The following is an 18,034-nucleotide window of genomic DNA, read 5'->3' as shown; positions in this document are numbered from 1 at the left end:
TCAAAGGACTAGGACAACATAGAGAGAACTCTTAGCATGCCTCTTAGGCTCAAAGGACGAGGACAACACAGAGAGAACTATTAGCATTCTTCTTAGGCTCAAAGGACTAGGACAACACAAAGAGAACTCTTAGCATGCCTCTTAGGCTCAAAGGACTAGGACAACACAGAGAGAACTCTTAGCATTCTTCTTAGGCTCAAAGGACGAGGACAACACAGAGAGAACTCTTAGCATGCCTCTTAGGCTCAAAGGACGAGGACAACACAGAGAGAACTCTTAGCATTCCTCTTAGGCTCAAAGGACTAGGAAAACACAGAGAGAACTCTTAGCATTCCTCTTAGGCTCAAAGGACTAGGACAACACAGAGAGAACTCTTAGCATTCTTCTTAGGCTCAAAGGACGAGGACAACACAGAGAGAACTCTTAGCATTCTTCTTAGGCTCAAAGGACTAGGACAACACAGAGAGAACTCTTAGCATGCCTCTTAGGCTCAAAGGACGAGGACAACACAGAGAGAACTATTAGCATTCCTCTTAGGCTCAAAGGACTAGGACAACACAGAGAGAACTCTTAGCATGCCTCTTAGGCTCAAAGGACGAGGACAACACAGAGAGAACTCTTAGCATTCTTCTTAGGCTCAAAGGACTAGGACAACATAGAGAGAACTCTTAGCATGCCTCTTAGGCTCAAAGGACGAGGACAACACAGAGAGAACTATTAGCATGCCTCTTAGGCTCAAAGGACTAGGACAACACAGAGAGAACTCTTAGCATGCCTCTTAGGCTCAAAGGACGAGGACAACACAGAGAGAACTATTAGCATGCCTCTTAGGCTCAAAGGACGAGCACAACACAGAGAGAACTCTTAGCATTCCTCTTAGACTCAAAGGACGAGGTCAACACAAAGAGAACTCTTAGCATTCTTCTTAGGCTCAAAGGACTAGGACAACACAGAGAGAACTCTTAGCATTCCTCTTAGGCTCAAAGGACTAGGACAACACAGAGAGAACTCTTAGCATTCCTCTTAGGCTCAAAGGACGAGGACAACACAAAGAGAACTATTAGCATTCTTCTTAGGCTCAAAGGACTAGGACAACACAAAGAGAACTCTTAGCATGCCTCTTAGGCTCAAAGGACTAGGAAAACACAGAGAGAACTCTTAGCATTCCTCTTAGGCTCAAAGGACGAGGACAACACAGAGAGAACTCTTAGCATGCCTCTTAGGCTCAAAGGACGAGGAAAACACAGAGAGAACTATTAGCATGCCTCTTAGGCTCAAAGGACGAGCACAACACAGAGAGAACTCTTAGCATTCCTCTTAGACTCAAAGGACGAGGTCAACACAAAGAGAACTCTTAGCATTCTTCTTAGGCTCAAAGGACTAGGACAACACAGAGAGAACTCTTAGCATTCCTCTTAGGCTCAAAGGACTAGGACAACACAGAGAGAACTCTTAGCATTCCTCTTAGGCTCAAAGGACGAGGACAACACAAAGAGAACTATTAGCATTCTTCTTAGGCTCAAAGGACTAGGACAACACAAAGAGAACTCTTAGCATGCCTCTTAGGCTCAAAGGACTAGGAAAACACAGAGAGAACTCTTAGCATTCCTCTTAGGCTCAAAGGACGAGGACAACACAGAGAGAACTCTTAGCATGCCTCTTAGGCTCAAAGGACGAGGAAAACACAGAGAGAACTCTTAGCATTCCTCTTAGGCTCAAAGGACTAGGAAAACACAGAGAGAACTCTTAGCATTCCTCTTAGGCTCAAAGGACGAGGTCAACACAGAGAGAACTCTTAGCATTCCTCTTAGGCTCAAAGGACGAGGTCAACACAGAAATGAATAGTTTTAAGAATAGGTACAAGCCTGTGAGCACAACAGATACAATTGTCTTGCATTCTGACTTTTGCCCGCCCCCACCATAATCTTACAAAACGTATTGAATATAGTATAGCTTAGAAAAATGTTTTATTGAAGAGAATAATTACATATGCTATGTACTCAGTCTTGTGAATATCCTCCATTTCTTTACATAAATGGCATCAGACAGTAACAAAAATATCAACTAGCATAATCCAGGTAGCACATGTGGATCTTTTCAAAAGTAATGGACTGTACGAGTTCTACAGACTTCTACACAGTCTTTTCAATGCCCCTGCGGGTGTCACAGGGAAACCCTGTTAAACCGCCCATGCAGGAGTGGGTGTGAAACCCTGTTACCTGGAGGTCCATCTCGGTGAGGCTGATGAGCATGCGGGCGATGAAGCGTTCCCAAAATCCCGCCGGCACGAAGCTCATCTTGAAGAGGCGCTGGATGGAGTTGGCGGTCTCTTGACGGAAGCCGTGGATGTCCATAGCAGGTTTAGGAGGAAGGAGGTGGGGGAGGAGGTAACTGTAGAGGAGGAGAAAAGGTAGAGTTAAATGTAGAGGAGGAATATAAGGAAACCACGAATGTCCATAGCTGGTTTAGGAGACAGGAGGTGGGGGAGCAGGTAACGGTGTAGGAGGAGCAGGACAGAGGTAGGGTTAGAAGTTATGGATGTCCATAAGGGGAACGAGGTGGGCCAGATATATGAGATATGTTATAGGGTCACTTCTGTTTGCTTTCAGAGAGATAAGCCGTGCTACAAAGTGCATTGTGAAAAGAAAGTACGAGCCTGAACAGTTCAGTTCGGGTCAGCACGATAGTGCACATCATATCTGAGAATCAGTCTCCATGTCGCTGGGCCAAGTTCTGTAGGCAAACGTAGTGGAATGATGCAGATAGAAATGTCATGATTAGAGATGACTTGATTCCTTATTCTACAAATCAGAGGCAGGCTTGTTCTACATAACACAGTTCTATCTGAACGGTCCACAATGTTGTGCTCTGCTGAACATGGCCCAGGGCCCAGCTCAGAGAACAGCCCGTCCCTACCTATCGCTGGCCACAGGCAGAGCAATCTCAAACTTGGCCAGAAACTGGAAGTACTGCTCCTCCGTCTGCTGGGTGAAGCCTGTTCCCACCAGGAGCATGCGCAGATCCTCCGCTCGGATCACCCCGTTCCAGGCCACCGATCGGGAGCTCTTCAGGTGGATGATCCGCTCCAGACACTCCGACAGCCACACGGGACAGAGGAAGTAGAGGGTACACAGGCCGTGACTGGTGTCTGGGAAGTGGAGGAGGGTGCCTGTCTCGATCAGGAAGCTGATGGCTGCAGAGAGGCACGAGGGAAGGAGAGAGGGAGAGAAGAGATCAAGTTTCAAGTTTTTATTGTCACTTGCACAAAAGTACAGTGAAATTCCTTTCTTGCTCTTTCCCAACAATGCACCAATCAAGATCAGTAGCACTATAAAAATAACTAAACCAGTCAAGATGGAGGGAGGGATAATGAAGAGGAATACGTTCATCAGGAACATTTTATATAAGAGTCTGGACAATGCAGTATATGATATACTATGGTTAGTTCAAACAGGAGGGTTAGTTGTACTTCTCCAAGGGGACCAAGGTTAGTGGCCCCTGGTCTACATAATATGTAAAAGGATGAGAAAACCAACTTGAAGAGAATGTATAACTGTGTATAAAACCTTTCAATCGACTCATGCAATATTAAAATACTTTAGAAAATTACCAATGCAGCTGTTTATCTCAATATTGTAACGTTCTCTGCTTCACGGAAACATGGCTAACTCAAGAGACGCTAACGGAGTCGGTGCAGCCAGCTGGTTTCTTCACGCATCGCACCGACAGAAACATACATCTTTCTGGTAAGAAGAGGGGCGGGGGGGTATGCCTTATGATTAACGAGACGTGGTGTGATCATAACACCATACAGGAACTCAAGTCATTCTGTTCACCTGATCTAGAACTCCTCACAATCAAATGTCGACCGCATTATCTACCAAGGGAATTCTCTTCGATTATAATCACAGCCGTATATATCCCCCCCCAAGCAGACACAACGATGGCCCTGAACGAACTTTATCTGACTCTTTGTAAACTGGAAACCACACACCCTGAGGCTGCATTCATCGTAGCTGGGGATTTTAACAAGGCCAATCTGAAAACAAAACTCCCTAAATTCTATCAGCATATCGATTGTGCTACCAGGGCTGGTAAAACCTTGGATCATTGTTACACTAATTTCCGCGACGCATATAAGGCCCTCCCCCGCCCTCCTTTCGGAAAAGCTGACCACGACTCCATTTTGTTGCTTCCAGCCTACAAACAGAAACTAAAACAACAAGCTCCCTCGCTCAGGTCTGTTCAACGCTGGTCCGACCAATCTGATTCCACGCTTCAAGACTGCTTCGATCACGCGGATTGGAATATGTTCCGCATTGCGTCCAACAACAACATTGACGAATATGCTGAATCGGTGAGCGAGTTCATTAGAAAGTGCATTGACGATGTCGTACCCACAGCAACGATTAAAACATTCCCAAACCAGAAACCGTGGATTGACGGCAGCATTCGCGTGAAACTGAAAGCGTGAACCACTGCTTTCAACCAGAGCAAGGTGACCGGAAACATGACCGAATACAAACAGTGTAGCTATTCTCTCCGCAAGGCAATCAAACTAGCTAAGTCCCAGTACAGAGACAAAATTGAGTCGCAATTCAACAGCTCAGACACAAGAGGTATGTGGCAGGGTCTACAGTCAATCACGGATTACAAAAAGAAAACCAGCCCCGTCGCGGACCAGGATGTCTTGCTCCCAGACAGGCTTAATAACTTTTTTGCTCGCTTTGAGGACAATACAGTGCCACTGACACGGCCCGCTACCAAAACCTGCGGGCTCTCCTTCACTGCAGCCGAGGTGAGTAAAACATTTAAACGTGTTAATCCTCGCAAGGCTGCAGGCCCAGACGGCATTCCCAGCCGCGTCCTCAGAGCATGCGCAGACCAGCTGGCTGGTGTGTTTACGGACATATTCAATCAATCCTTATCCCAGTCTTCTGTTCACACATGCTTCAAGAGGGCAACCATTGTTCCTGTTCCCAAGAAAGCTAAGGTAACTGAGCTAAACGACTACCGCCCCGTAGCACTCACTTCCGTCATCATGAAGTGCTTTGAGAGACAAGTCAAGGACCATATCACCTCCACCCTACCGGACACCCTAGACCCACTCCAATTTGCTTACCGACCCAATAGGTCCACAGACGACGCAATCGCAACCACACTGCACACTGCCCTAACCCATCTGGACAAGAGGAATACCTATGTGAGAATGCTGTTCATCGACTACAGCTCAGCATTTAACACCATAGTACCCTCCAAACTCGTCATCAAGCTCGAGACCCTGGGTCTCGACCCCGCCCTGTGCAACTGGGTCCTGGACTTCCTGACGGGCCGCCCCCAGGTGGTGAGGGTAGGTAACAACATCTTCACCCCGCTGATCCTCAACACTGGGGCCCCACAAGGGTGCGTTCTGAGCCCTCTCCTGTACTCCCTGTTCACCCACGACTGCGTGGCCATGCACGCCTCCAACTCAATCATCAAGTTTGCGGATGACACTACAGTGGTAGGCTTGATTACCAACAACGACGAGACGGCCTACAGGGAGGAGGTGAGGGCCCTCGGAGTGTGGTGTCAGGAAATAACCTCACACTCAACGTCAACAAAACAAAGGAGATGATTGTGGACTTCAGGAAACAGCAGAGGGAGCACCCCCCTATCCACATCGACGGGTCAGTAGTGGAGAAGGTGGAAAGTTTTAAGTTCCTCGGTGTACACATCACGGACAAACTGAATTGGTCCACCCACACAGACAGCGTTGTGAAGAAGGCGCAGCAGCGCCTCTTCAACCTCAGGAGGCTGAAGAAATTCGGCTTGTCACCAAAAGCACTCACAAACTTCTACAGATGCACAATCGAGAGCATCCTGTCGGGCTGTATCACCGCCTGGTACGGCAACTGCTCCGCCCACAACCATAAGGCTCTCCAGAGGGTAGTGAGGTCTGCACAACGCATCACCGGGGGCAAACTACCTGCCCTCCAGGACACCTACACCACCCGATGTCACAGGAAGGCCATAAAGATCATCAAGGACAACAACCACCCAAGCCACTGCCTGTTCACCCCGCTATCATCCAGAAGGCGAGGTCAGTACAGGTGCATCAAAGCAGGGACCGAGAGACTGAAAAACAGCTTCTATCTCAAGGCCATCAGACTGTTAAACAGCCACCACTAACATTTAGCGGCCGCTGCCAACATACTGACTCAACTCCAGCCACTTTAATAATGGGAATTGATGGAAATTATGTAAAAATGTACCACTAGCCACTTTAAACAATGCCACTTAATATAATGTTTACATACCCTACATTACTCATCTCATATGTATATACTGTACTCTATATCATCTACTGCATCTTGCCATCTTTATGTAATACATGTATCACTAGCCACTTTAAACTATGCCACTTTATGTTTACATACCCTACATTACTCATCTCATATGTATATACTGTACTCTATACCATCTACTGCATCTTGCCTATGCCGTTCTGTACCATCACTCATTCATATATCTTTATGTACATATTCTTTATCCCTTTACACTTGTGTGTATAAGGTAGTAGTTGTGGAATTGTTAGGTTAGATTACTTGTTGGTTATTACTGCATTGTCGGAACTAGAAGCACAAGCATTTCGCTACACTCGCATTAACATCTGCTAACCATGTGTATGTGACAAATAAAATTTGATTTGATTTGATTTGATATCAAATCATTTCAGGGTAACAATTAAAATTCCACACCAGAACTATCTTTTGGTATTGGTTTAATTAGTCCATTGTTGAAATGTTTTGCATGTCAGCAATCAAGTTTTCAAGATACTCTATATAACTTTCAAAATACACAAATACAGCCGGTATGATGCATTTTGCATCATATGATGCAAAACGCATCATACCGGCTGTATTTCTGTATTTTGAAAGTTATATATCTTGAAAACTTGATTGCTGACATGCAAAACATTTTGAGACTATGTCAACAATGGACTAATGAAATGTTCCTACCTCATTGTGATTGTTTTCAATTAAAATGGTCAAAAAGAAAGAGAAACAGCTTCTTAGCAAAGGGACATTTCTCAAGCAAGGATTTAGCTAGGACTGGCTGGGAGTGGTCTGAGTGGGGAGGGGCGACCTGACATGTGCTGTTATTGGGAGAGAGGTTTGGAAATCTCTTTCTTATTGGTCTATTAACTAATTTACTGCATAATGATGTCACCATGGAAGGCCAAAACTCCACCCCACCAAAACGGTCAGAAATTTCAGCTCTTATACTAATAGAGCATTATCATATTTTTCACAATTTCACAGTATTATTCCAACCTCATAGTGTGTAAATATATATAAAACACAGGCAAAACACGTTTTTGACTGAACTGGGCCTTTAATGAAATAATGTAGAAAAATAAATAATGCTAAAAAGGAGAGGGGTCTGGTACCGGTCTGCAGGTCCTCGTAGTCTCTGATGTCACTTCCTGGGTTCTGCTCTATGACGAGGTCCAGCTGTGCGTCTGTCAGGTACTGGACCTCGTCTTCTGCGTCCCGCCGACCCCGCTCATCTAGCACCGCTTGCTGTAGTGTAAGGTAGCTCTTTGGGATCTATGAAGGGTTTATAGAGAGGTTATAACGCATTTTTATTCTGAGTATGGGGTTACCCACAGAAGAGCTTTATACATAAGCATACATGCACACACGTGCACAAACACACACACACCACACACACACACACACTTACCAGTCTGCCCAGCAGTTTGTGTCCGCTAGCTGAACTGCTGCTGTTGTCCTTCATATAGCAGGCCACCTGGAAGATCAACCTCTTCAGACCATCCAGACCCTCCTGGGTCTTACACGATACCTCACTGAACACACACACACAGAGTCAGATATACACACACACAGAGTCAGATATACACACACACACAGAGTCAGATATACACACACACAGAGTCAGATATACACACACACACAGAGTCAGATATACACACACACACAGAGTCAGATATACACACACACAGAGTCAGATATACACACACACACACACAGAGTCAGATATATACACACACACACACACACACACACACACACACACACACACACACACACACACACACACACACACACACACACACACACAGAGTCAGATATACACACACACTTTCATGCCAAGGGTTGAGGAAATCGAAACTGTGTGTGCGGTAACCTGACTGTGTGTGTGTGTGTGTGTGGTGACTGTGTGTGTGTGTGTGTGTGTGTGTGTGGTGACTGTGTGTGTGTGTGTGTGGTGACTGTGTGTGTGTTTTGTGTGTGTGTGGTGACTGTGTGTGTGGTGACTGTGTGTGTGTGGTGACTGTGTGTGTGTGGTGACTGTGTGTGTGTTTTGTGTGTGTGTGGTGACTGTGTGTGTGTGTGGTGACTGTGTGTGTGTGTGTGTGTAGTGACTGTGTGTGTGTGTTGACTGTGTGTGTGTTTTGTGTGTGTGTGTTGACTGTGTGTGTGTGTGTGTGTGTGGTGACTGTGTGTGTGGTGACTGTGTGTGTGTGTGTGTGCTAAGGTGACAATGTGTGTGTGTGTGTGTGTGTCCTACGGCCTCTGTGTATGACTCACTGCAGGTGTTTCCAGGTGATGTCTGGGTAGCCACTGGCCCTGGCGCCTGATGGAGACCTGCATAGTGCCAGGATGTAGGCCCTCAGAGTGGCCACCCGCTCTGTACGGAACTTGGTGTCGATCAGGTCCAGGTGGGTGCCCACCACCACCACCGCAGAGTTAGGGGCACGCGCCTACAGGTCAAAAGTTCAACTTCAGAGGTCATATACAGTGCTTTTCAAAAAGTATTCATACAGACTTATTCCACATTTTGTTGTGTTACAGACCGAATCTAGTCAAGTTGTAGTGACATCCTAAGGATGATCAAAGGAAATTGGATGCACCTGAGCTCAATTTGGAGTGTCACAACAAAGGAGTGTGAATAATTATGTAGATGAGATATTTCTCAATTTCAATACATTTGCAAAAAAAATTGAAAAACATGTTTTCACTTTGTCATTATGGTGTATAGATGGGTGAGAAAAAAAGATGATTTCATCCTTTTTGAATTCAGGCTGTAACACAATAAAATGTTGAATAAGTCAAGGAGTATGAATACTTTCTGAAGGCACTGTAGGGTATGACCCCAAATAACTGCTCTGACCCTGTGGCCCAGTACGTCACCCTGATCTTCTTCTCAGCCAGTAGCTGGTGTGATATTCATCTGAACAAATACTGCACACTGACTTTGACAATACTTTTTTTTTGGTCAGTAATAAAGTATTATAATGTGATTGTTTATCTAAATCAATTCTTGTGTGGATTCATTGGATTGTGTGAGCGAGTTTCCACTATATTTCCTAGTGTGTGCCTTATTGTTATTTTATTGTTGCTCTTTTATTTTTTACTTTCGTTTTACTTTCGTAAAACTGCATTGTTTGTTAAGGGCTTGTAAGTAAGCATTTCACAGTAAGGTCTACACCTGTTGTATTCGGAGCGTTTGACAAATACAATGTGATTTGATCAGTCCTTTCTTTTTAAATTGATGAAGGGAAGTGAACAAGTGCACACTTATGGCAGAAAGGTGGAGAATGAGGACACAGTCATTGCCAGGCTATGAAGGTGTTATGGTCTGTTTTCTTGATGTTTAACTTCAACAGGTTTGACATTTAGAATCCCAAAGTTCGCTCAAAGGTCAATGTGTCCAGACCGGACAACTCATCCACGTCCTGTGACCTGACCGTTCCTTCCCACAGTGGAAATAGACATGAGCTTTGTAGTTAAAACCCTGACACCTGTCAGAGTCACTTGAAAAAATACGATTGAGGCTCTTTTATTCTCTCAAATACTTTTTACCATTGTTGTATAACACCTATAAAATAAAATGAATTATTTGTATAGAATATTAACAGATGTTGTAGCCATGAAAAGATAGTGGAGTCAATTCAGGTAAAATCATTTAAGGAATTGAAAAAATGTATAATTTAAAATATAATCATGCAGCCTTAAATAAAGCCTTTATGTTCCCATTCAGTAGAATATACTTCTCCCCACCAGAGGCTTTGTGTTCCCATTCAGTAGAACATACTTCTCCCCACCAGAGGCTTTGTGTTCCCATTCAGTAGAACATACTTCTCCCCACCAGAGGCTTTGTGTTCCCATTCAGTAGAATATACTTCACCCCACCAGAGGCTTTATGTTCCCATTCAGTAGAATATACTTCTCCCCACCAGAGGCTTTGTGTTCCCATTCAGTAGAATATACTTCTCCCCACCAGAGGCTTTGTGTTCCCATTCAGTAGAATATACTTCTCCCCACCAGAGGCTTTGTGTTCCCATTCAGTAGAATATACTTCTCCCCACCAGAGGCTTTGTGTTCCCATTCAGTAGAATATACTTCACCCCACCAGAGGCTTTATGTTCCCATTCAGTAGAATATACTTCTCCCCACCAGAGGCTTTGTGTTCCCATTCAGTAGAATATACTTCTCCCCACCAGAGGCTTTGTGTTCCCATTCAGTAGAATATACTTCTCCCCACCAGAGGCTTTGTGTTCCCATTCAGTAGAATATACTTCTCCCCACCAGAGGCTTTATGTTCCCATTCAGTAGAATATACTTCTCCCCACCAGAGGCTTTATGTTCCCATTCAGTAGAATATACTTCTCCCCATCAGAGGCTTTGTGTTCCCATTCAGTAGAATATACTCCTCCCCACCAGAGGCTTTATGTTCCCATTCAGTAGAACATACTTCTCCCCACCAGAGGCTTTGTGTTCCCATTCAGTAGAATATACTTCTCCCCACCAGAGGCTTTGTGTTCCCATTCAGTAGAATATACTTCTCCCCACCAGAGGCTTTATGTTCCCATTCAGTAGAATATACTTCTCCCCACCAGAGGCTTTGTGTTCCCATTCAGTAGAATATACTTCTCCCCACCAGAGGCTTTATGTTCCCATTCAGTAGAATATACTTCTCCCCATCAGAGGCTTTGTGTTCCCATTCAGTAGAATATACTTCTCCCCACCAGAGGCTTTATGTTCCCATTCAGTAGAATATACTTCTCCCCACCAGAGGCTTTGTGTTCCCATTCAGTAGAATATACTTCTCCCCACCAGAGGCTTTGTGTTCCCATTCAGTAGAATATACTTCACCCCACCAGAGGCTTTGTGTTCCCATTCAGTAGAATATACTTCTCCCCACCAGAGGCTTTATGTTCCCATTCAGTAGAATATACTTCTCCCCACCAGAGGCTTTGTGTTCCCATTCAGTAGAAATACTTCTCCCCACCAGAGGCTTTGTGTTCCCATTCAGTAGAACATACTTCTCCCCACCAGAGGCTTTATGTTCCCATTCAGTAGAATATACTTCTCCCCACCAGAGGCTTTATGTTCCCATTCAGTAGAATATACTTCTCCCCACCAGAGGCTTTATGTTCCCATTCAGTAGAATATACTTCTCCCCACCAGAGGCCAGGGTTCAATCCCACTGTTCTCCCACTAGTCTGTCTCTCCCTCTATTTCCAACTGTCTAATTAAAGTCAACATGTTTTGAATGTCTTTCTTTAATAAAAAGAAGAAACTAAATGGCACTAAAGTCTGACTAAAATGTATTCTGCCTCACCTCAATGTTAAGCAGCCAGGACTGTAGACTGGCTACAGCCTCCTCTCCCAGAGCTAGGTTCCATATGACTACGTACAGGGCCTTGTCCGTGAAGAAACACTGGTTGACCGTGGACATGTTGGCCGGACCGCCGATGTCCCACACGTTGAACGCCACGGAGTCCGCCTGTTACGGTGGTGGAATTAAAAGAAGAAAAATGAAATGAATAACACTCCAAAACAGATGACTACAAAATGATACCACTGTCAAAACCTACCTTAGTTGAATGACTGACTGAAATGAAAGAATACTTTGGAAATGTATTTCCTACTCCTTCTGCCTCAGTTCCACCCCTATGTCTATACAGGATGAGGTATGTTGTATTATTGTGTCAAGATTAGGAATTAGGAATGGGTTCATCTCTCTTGGACCGACTACGTAAAATAAATGGTATCCTAATCGAGCATCTGACGTAATTACACCAGATTTTATTTCTGGGTTTCCAAGATTAGGAATGGGTCAACATGACTGCATTTGTGTTACTTTGTAACATGACATAATCGTAGTAACCATCCCAGGCTCAAAACAGACTGGCAGCCAGGCTCAAAACAGACTGGCAGCCAGGCTCAAAACAGACTGGCAGCCAGGCTCAAAACAAACTGGCAGCCAGGTTCAGCTTCACATTTGATTTTGTTGCCTTAAAATGTTATCTTATAAATGGACTCTAATTAATTTCTGTCCTACCGATCTACACAACCTACTCTACAGAGTGAAAGAAAAATGAAAGAAAATGTTCCTAATTAATTTAAAATAAAATATGTATTGATTGAGTATGTCTTCACACCCCAGAGCAAATAGTTGATGGAAGTACCTTGGGCGTGTGCGTGTGTGTGTATTCTGTATGCATGTGTGTGTTCTCTTACGCTAGCTTTAACCCCATTGGGTCTGTCCAGTTCCCAAGTAGCTGTGCTGATGTTTCGTTCTGCAGGGGAGAAAGGGGAGGTCCTGCCCGTCTGTAATGCTTCCAGGAGGGCTGTCTTTCCCTGCCGAGGAGGACCAATCACAAGAAGCTTCAGCAGCTTACAGGGCTCCGCCTTCCGTAGGTTGGCTCGGAGGAAGGACAGCACTGATGCTGGACCTGAGAAAGGGAAAGGGGGGATACCTAGTCAGGTATATAACTGAATGCATTCAACTGAAATGTGTCTTCCGCATTTAACCCAACCCCTCTGAATCAGAGAGGTGCGGGCGGCTGCCTTAATCGACATCCACGTCATCTGCACCCGGGGAACAGTGAGAGACGTTTAAAAACACACAGATATGTAAACACACACCCCAAAAAACACCACCCACACACACACACACACACACTGTGTGGTGGTACTTTACCATCTTTCCTGATGTCCTGCGGAACATTAGTAATGTTGAGGTCCTCAATGTCCAACTGCCACAGGTTAGAGAGCTGCCCCAACTCAGCTGGAAGTTCCCGAATACCTGGATTACTGTTGTCAGATCAGGGGAGAGAGAGATGGAATTAGGTACTATACATACAAGGATACCTGGGTTACTGTTCTCAGATCAGGGGAGAGAGATGGAATTAGGTACTATACATACAAGGATACCTGGGTTACTGTTCTCAGATCAGGGGAGAGAGAGATGGAATTAGGTACTATACATACAAGGACACCTGGGTTACTGTTCTCAGATCAGAGGAGAGAGAGATGGAATTAGGTACTATACATACAAGGATACCTGGGGTACTGTTCTCAGATCAGAGGAGAGAGAGATGGAATTAGGTACTATACATACAAGGATACCTGGGTTACTGTTCTCAGATCAGGGGAGAGAGAGATGGAATTAGGTACTATACATACAAGGATACCTGGGTTACTGTTCTCAGATCAGAGGAGAGAGAGATGGAATTAGGTACTATACATACAAGGATACCTGGGTTACTGTTCTCAGATCAGAGGAGAGAGAGATGGAATTAGGTACTATACATACAAGGATACCTGGGTTACTGTTCTCAGATCAGAGGAGAGAGAGATGGAATTAGGTACTATACATACAAGGATACCTGGGTTACTGTTCTCAGATCAGAGGAGAGAGAGATGGAATTAGGTACTATACATACAAGGATACCTGGGTTACTGTTCTCAGATCAGAGGAGAGAGAGATGGAATTAGGTACTATACATACAAGGATACCTGGGGTACTGTTCTCAAATCAGGGGAGAGAGCGTAAGGAACCAGAGGACCACTTTGATGGGTGAATGTTAATGCGTTTACATCATGTGATCTCTGAAAACATAGGGGAATGCTAATGGAACAAGGTGTTTCTCATCCTCAACATGTCCTGCTGCTTTGTGAATAAGTGAACATAGAGAAACATTGGGGAAACTAAATGATGGAATAATGGGCCGTTTCCTGGACACAGATTAAACCTAGTCTTGGGCTAAGAACCACTTTCAATGGGTATTATTCCATCGAGGACTGACTAGCCATCATGTGTCCGGGAAAACAAGAGTATGGCATAACGCCAAAAGGTGAGACCATAGCCTTATTGTTCTGGATGAGAAGTAACTCTATTCACTAGTCTAGCCTGGACTACCATGACCGTTCTTACACAGGACTGGTTAACAACAAAACAATGTCTGAGTGGGAAAGAGGATCTCCAGCTAAACCTCCACATCACACTCTGGGCCACAACCAGACTCTACATAGTGCACTACTTTGGACCAGGGTCCATTGGGACGCCCATAGGTCTCTGGTCAAAAGTAGTGCACTATGTAGGGAATAGGGTGCCGTTTTGGACATAGCCCGTGTTCCTGTTGGAGCCTCCAGTCTGGAAGACTGTGAGAAGTGGACAGAGAACAGTGACCCTGGTGACCCACAGAAAACAGCCGGCAACAGCTGCCTCCAAACCAGTTCACAACAGTAAGGACTGGACAGGACAGCCAGAGAGTGTGGCTGTGTATAAATACTCTAAAATGCTTCCTTTCCTTGTCTCCTTTGCTTTTTTATTAGCAGTGTGTGATGACAGGAATGGACAGATGTCTACGTTACAGGTGTTCAGCTAGGATTTACAAGATGGCACAAACACATCTGAGACCCCCATGTTAGTTTTCAGCTGTTGTGTCCCACCTCAGTACGAGGAAGTTATGGAGGAAGGGGACCAGGAAATATGGGGAGTTAAGGAGATTGGGACTAAGCATAGGGCACTTAAATTGGGATGAGAGCTTGGTGAGGAAAGTAGACGAGGAGACAAGAAAAGTATAGTCATTCTAGGGACTTAGCTAGAGAAATTATGTGGTGAAAGAGCTGGGTGAGATCGATAGGAGACAAGGAAAAGAGACAAGGAAAGGAGGCTAGTGTGATGAGGCTTGGGGCACTTACTTGGAGAGGTAGAGCTCCATGAGGTTTCTCAGGCCACACACGGACTGGGGGACACACTCCAGCTGGTTGTCGTTCAAGGAAAGCACTTCCAAAGCATCCCGCAAAATTACTGGAAACTCGATTGGGCATACTGCCAAGCAGGGGAAAGGCACGTGCACGCACACGTGCGCGCACACACACACACACACACACACACACACACACACACACACACACACACACACACACACACACACAAACACACACTCACGGTCAATGACCATCAGCAGTCACTGCAGGATCAGGATGTACAGTATGGGGTTACTAATTGCTGGAGCGATCGGAGAAGGGGGGAGAGAGAAAGAGAGATATGGAGGGAGTGAGAGAGAGAAAAGAGAGAGATATGGAGGGAGAGAGAGAAAAGAGAGAAATATGGAGGGAGAGAGAGAGAGAGAGAGAGAGAGAGATATGGAGCGAGAGAGAGAGAGAGAGAAGAGAGAGATATGGAGGGAGAGAGAGAGAGAGAAGAGAGAGATATGGAGTGAGAGAGAGAGAAAAGAGAGAGAGATATGGAGGGAGAGAGAGAGAAAAGAGAGAGAGATATGGAGGGAGAGAGAGAAAAGAGAGATATGGAGGGAGAGAGAGAAGAGAGAGAGATATGGAGGGAGAGAGAAAAGAGAGAGATATGGAGGGAGAGAGAGAAAAGAGAGATATGGAGGGAGAGAGAGAAGAGAGAGAGATATGGAGGGAGAGAGAGAAGAGAGAGAGATATGGAGGGAGAGAGAGAAGAGAGAGAGATATGGAGGGAGAGAGAGAAAAGAGAGAGAGATATGGAGGGAGAGAGATATGGAGGGAGAGAGAGAAGAGAGAGAGATATGGAGGGAGAGAGAGAAGAGAGAGAGATATGGAGGGAGAGAGAGAAGAGAGAGAGATATGGAGGGAGAGAGAGAAGAGAGAGAGATATGGAGGGAGAGAGAGAAGAGAGAGAGATATGGAGGGAGAGAGAGAAGAGAGAGAGATATGGAGGGAGAGAGAGAAGAGAGAGAGATATGGAGGGAGAGAGAGAAGAGAGAGAGATATGGAGGGAGAGATAGAAGAGAGAGATATGGAGGGAGAGAGAGAAAAGAGAGATATGGAGGGAGAGAGAGAAAAGAGAGATATGGAGGGAGAGAGAGAGAAGAGAGAGAGATATGGAGGGAGAGAGAGAAAAGAGAGATATGGAGGGAGAGAGAGAAGAGAGAGAGATATGGAGGGAGAGAGAAAAGAGAGAGAGATATGGAGGGAGAGAGAAAAGAGAGAGATATGGAGGGAGAGAGAGAAAAGAGAGAGAGATATGGAGGGAGAGAGAGAAAAGAGAGAGATATGGAGGGAGAGAGATATGGAGGGAGAGAGAAGAGAGAGAGATATGGAGGGAGAGATAGAAGAGAGAGATATGGAGGGAGAGAGAGAAGAGAGAGAGATATGGAGGGAGAGAGAGAAAAGAGAGATATGGAGGGAGAGAGATATGGAGGGAGAGAGAGAAGAGAGAGAGATATGGAGGGAGAGATAGAAGAGAGAGATATGGAGGGAGAGAGAGAAGAGAGAAAGATATGGAGGGAGAGAGAGAAAAGAGAGAGATATGGAGGGAGAGAGATATGGAGGGAGAGAGAGAAGAGAGAGAGATATGGAGGGAGAGAGAGAAGAGAGAAAGATATGGAGGGAGAGAGAGAAGAGAGAGAGATATGGAGGGAGAGAGAGAAGAGAGAGAGATATGGAGGGAGAGAGAGAAGAGAGAGAGATATGGAGGGAGAGATAGAAGAGAGAGATATGGAGGGAGAGAGAGAAGAGAGATATGGAGGGAGAGAGAGAAAAGAGAGATATGGAGGGAGAGAGAGAGAAGAGAGAGAGATTTGGAGGGAGAAAGAAAAGAGAGAGAGATATGGAGGGAGAGAGAAAAGAGAGATATGGAGGGAGAGAGAGAAGAGCGAGAGATATGGAGGGAGAGAGAAAAGAGAGAGAGATATGGAGGGAGAGAGAAAAGAGAGAGAGATATGGAGGGAGAGAGAGAAAAGAGAGAGAGATATGGAGGGAGAGAGAGAAAAGAGAGAAATATGGAGGGAGAGAGATATGGAGGGAGAGAGAGAAGAGAGAGAGATATGGAGGGAGAGATAGAAGAGAGAGATATGGAGGGAGAGAGAGAAGAGAGAGAGATATGGAGGGAGAGAGAGAAGAGAGAGAGATATGGAGGGAGAGAAAGAAGAGAGAGAGATATGGAGGGAGAGAGAGAAGAGAGAGAGATATGGAGGGAGAGAGAGAAGAGAGAAAGATATGGAGGGAGAGAGAGAAGAGAGAGAGATATGGAGGGAGAGATAGAAGAGAGAGAGATATGGAGGGAGAGATAGAAGAGAGAGAGATATGGAGGGAGAGAGAGAAAAGAGAGAGATATGGAGAGAGAGATAGAAGAGAGAGAGATATGGAGGGAGAGAGAGAAGAGAGAGAGATATGGAGGGAGAGAGAGAAGAGAGAGAGATATGGAGGGAGAGAGAGAAAAGAGAGAGATATGGAGGGAGAGAGAGAAAAGAGAGAGATATGGAGGGAGAGATAGAAGAGAGAGAGATATGGAGGGAGAGAGAGAAGAGAGAGAGATATGGAGGGAGAGAGAGAAGAGAGAGAGAGAGCACGACTGGGTTAAGACTGTGTGGTCCAGAAGACCGTGATGAGAGGCATTCTTCTCCTATGACAGAGTAAAATAGAGGGGTTTCCAAACCACATGAGCAAGGGCTTTGGACCCAAATGTGACCAGCATCACTGCTCATATAGGCTGTTTATTAAACTCTGTCCATGCCACAACAGGCAGACTGAGAATCTGACCAGACAACCAACAAAGTAATTATTCTACCACAGTCCCAGTACAGGCTGCCACAGTCCCAGTACAGACTGCCACAGACCCGGTACAGACTGCCACAGACCCGGTACAGACTGCCACAGACCCGGTACAGACTGCCACAGACCCGGTACAGACTGCCACAGACCCGGTACAGACTGCCACAGACCCGGTACAGACTGCCACA

The 18,034-nt window shown here is 45.3% G+C and overlaps 1 protein-coding gene across 1 annotated transcript in view; it reads right to left on the bottom strand.

The window, feature by feature from the left end:
- Positions 1 to 18,034, bottom strand: part of lrrk1 (leucine-rich repeat kinase 1) — a 183,943-nt gene that overhangs the window by 113,374 nt on the left and 52,535 nt on the right. Inside the window, exons 13-21 of the mRNA XM_038996044.1 lie at positions 15,006 to 15,135; positions 13,000 to 13,112; positions 12,537 to 12,751; positions 11,635 to 11,799; positions 8,598 to 8,770; positions 7,729 to 7,852; positions 7,433 to 7,592; positions 2,917 to 3,193; positions 2,220 to 2,391 (exon numbers count right to left, since the gene is read on the bottom strand). Of these exons, the coding sequence (XP_038851972.1) occupies positions 2,220 to 2,391; positions 2,917 to 3,193; positions 7,433 to 7,592; positions 7,729 to 7,852; positions 8,598 to 8,770; positions 11,635 to 11,799; positions 12,537 to 12,751; positions 13,000 to 13,112; positions 15,006 to 15,135 (1,529 nt within the window). The remainder of the gene's footprint in view (positions 1 to 2,219; positions 2,392 to 2,916; positions 3,194 to 7,432; positions 7,593 to 7,728; positions 7,853 to 8,597; positions 8,771 to 11,634; positions 11,800 to 12,536; positions 12,752 to 12,999; positions 13,113 to 15,005; positions 15,136 to 18,034) is intronic.

This window comes from Salvelinus namaycush, chromosome 1 (assembly GCF_016432855.1).
Source record: "Salvelinus namaycush isolate Seneca chromosome 1, SaNama_1.0, whole genome shotgun sequence".
In the NCBI taxonomy this organism is placed as follows: domain Eukaryota; kingdom Metazoa; phylum Chordata; class Actinopteri; order Salmoniformes; family Salmonidae; genus Salvelinus; species Salvelinus namaycush.
Note: the sequence above shows the minus strand (reverse complement) of the source record. Positions and strands in the feature narration are given on the sequence as shown.